Below are 2450 nucleotides of genomic sequence, written 5' to 3'. Positions count from 1 at the left end.
AGTACTGACTTCAAAGTATTTGTTTTTAAATTTTAATCAGCTATCACTGGAGAGAGTGTGTGCATATGTATGTGTGTGTATTCAAGATCGGAAAGTGATCTCCTTATGTTTTTCTCAGAATCAGATGATACTCAACACTAAAAGGTCGAGTTCTCAACACAATTCACTGTAAAGTTAACTCTTAAGATGTATTCTTTTTAAGAGTCAAGTTGTAATTTAGGAATATTTTGAACTTAAAAATACAACAGTTACTTATTCTTCAAATTCATGTGTTTTATCTTATTTTGTTGAAACTTCCTGTCAAATGCCAAGAGAATTAGTGTTGAATAGCCATGATCTAATTATAAGAATGCAATTTAATTGCGTGCAAAATAATACAATACAAGAAACTATTTCAAGGTTTAAACAGGAAATGATAAATTTTGCAGGAAATTATCTCAATAACAAAACAAAACAAAACAAAATAAAAACACTTTAGCCAAGTCTTATCACAGTATAAGAAATAAACTATTTTTAACTCTGGGCTTGGAAACTTTTTTCTTTTAGGACTTCTATCTGTTATATTTAATCTGTCCCCTAAACTTGCCCTTCCTTTCCATGTCCACTGCTCTGTCCTACATCGTTATCTTCTGATGAGTAAATTAATCAAAGCCTAATTGTTTTTTGTCCCTCTAGCACATTCCTTGTCCTTCTTAGAAAAATATCTGTAGTTAGATTTGTGCTCGAATTCAGACATCAAACTGTAATTTATACAGGAAAAACCGATTGGCTTCCCAACCAGATCCCAAATTACTTCTCCAGTTTTGTATTCTAATATTCCACAACAAACTCCCTTATTCCATACTTTTACTGTGTACTTAATCATTTCTTTGTCCCAGTTTCCTTTAATGATGCAATAGCATTTCCTTCTGTTTGGCTTTCTTATTCTCACTCTCTTTCTTTTTTTTCTCTCTGACAATTGCTATTTCATTTTAAAGTCCAATTCAAATGTTAGATCCATTTTTCAAGTTTCTTCGTGAACCTGAGGGACAAATTATACACTCCTGACAATATGCTCCACTATTATGCCAATAGTGAACTTCATATCCCACTGGTTTCACCATGACGCCTATGCATTTTTAAAGATGGTGCTCAGCTCTTCATTTTTGTATCTGCAGTATCTGACACTCAGTACACATTCAATAAATATACGTAATTGATTTTCTGCAAATTATCTATTTTATGCTCCTGTATATGTGCATGAGTGAATTTGGCCTTTTGGTCATTTTCGACTTTTAAGCAAGAGTTTATTTCTTATATATTTTTTTCTGAGCTTGCTTTCCTTGATAAAAGGGAAACACTGACTTAATTCATAAAAACAGCATCTGTGACTTTGGGGGGAAGCATTAAGACATTTTTTCTCAGCTAGTCTTCTCTTTCACTAGTAGGCCTCTTGGCTGCAGATGGGACTTAATTGCTCCTTAAATATATCCAGCATTTATGCTTATACAATATTGCCCACTAGCCATTTAGCACTTCTGTTGTAGTTCTCTTACCCAAGACTCATCAATTTTACTATGAATTCTTATAACTCTCTAGCACAAAAAATATAAAAATCAGTAGTGTGTTCATGAGCAGACGTGTGTAAGTGCCAAGTTTAACAATTTGCTTTTTCAAGAAAGAGAATGAGTTAAAACAATATGGTACATAAACTAAATTGAAGTTTGTGAATAGAATAACCATTATAAATAATGAAACATATATCCGCTTGGCGATTTTACCGAGCCTCCTTCCTGTGTAGGAAAAATGTTTAGTTATATGTGTTCCATTGTGCCAAGGACAGACTGGCCCTTTCCAGTCACTTACCCTCTGACAGCATGAATAAGTCTCAATGATGGATAGGCAGTTCGCACTTTCAGTTTATTCTTAAGGATTAACGCATTAACCCACTCCACGTGCTTCTCTCCTCCTTTGACCATGAAAGCAGGAATCCAAAGGACACTGTCATTCAGCATGGAAAGTCTGTGCACAAATTTTTCTCTGTCACTCTCATTTCGAAAACCTCCAAATGCTCTTTGTACAACCGATGGATTCATGGTAATAAAATCTGATTTAGTTCCCACATCTGCAGCAAACTCCACCACAGGAGCTAGATTACACCTGAAGAGAAAAAAAAATAATGGATAAGTGAAAAATAAATATGAAACATTCACTCATAAAATGGTGTGCATGAAAAAGAAATGGGGAATGAGCATTTTTTTAAAACCAGGTTAAAAAAAAAGATAATCTTCCAGTTAAAATTATATTTTCACTGAGTCAACGCACATGCAGGAGTATTGCTTTCAATAATGATGTGCACCCCTACTATAGAGATCAAATTGTCACTTAGATTAATTCAACCTTTGTCTAAGAACACTCTTTGTAGTTATCTTCATAAAACCACACAATGCGAATTTATAATAAGTAAACTG

The 2450-nt window shown here is 33.8% G+C and overlaps 1 protein-coding gene across 1 annotated transcript in view; it reads right to left on the bottom strand.

The window, feature by feature from the left end:
• The window catches only part of ST8SIA4 (ST8 alpha-N-acetyl-neuraminide alpha-2,8-sialyltransferase 4), a 141912-nt gene that overhangs the window by 77157 nt on the left and 62305 nt on the right, over positions 1-2450 (bottom strand). The window contains exon 4 of the mRNA XM_012655182.1: positions 1846-2139. Within this exon, the coding sequence (XP_012510636.1) occupies positions 1846-2139 (294 nt within the window). The remainder of the gene's footprint in view (positions 1-1845; positions 2140-2450) is intronic.

Source organism: Propithecus coquereli, unplaced genomic scaffold (assembly GCF_000956105.1).
Source record: "Propithecus coquereli isolate 6110/MARCELLA unplaced genomic scaffold, Pcoq_1.0 Scaffold464, whole genome shotgun sequence".
Lineage (NCBI taxonomy): Eukaryota > Metazoa > Chordata > Mammalia > Primates > Indriidae > Propithecus > Propithecus coquereli.
Note: the sequence above shows the minus strand (reverse complement) of the source record. Positions and strands in the feature narration are given on the sequence as shown.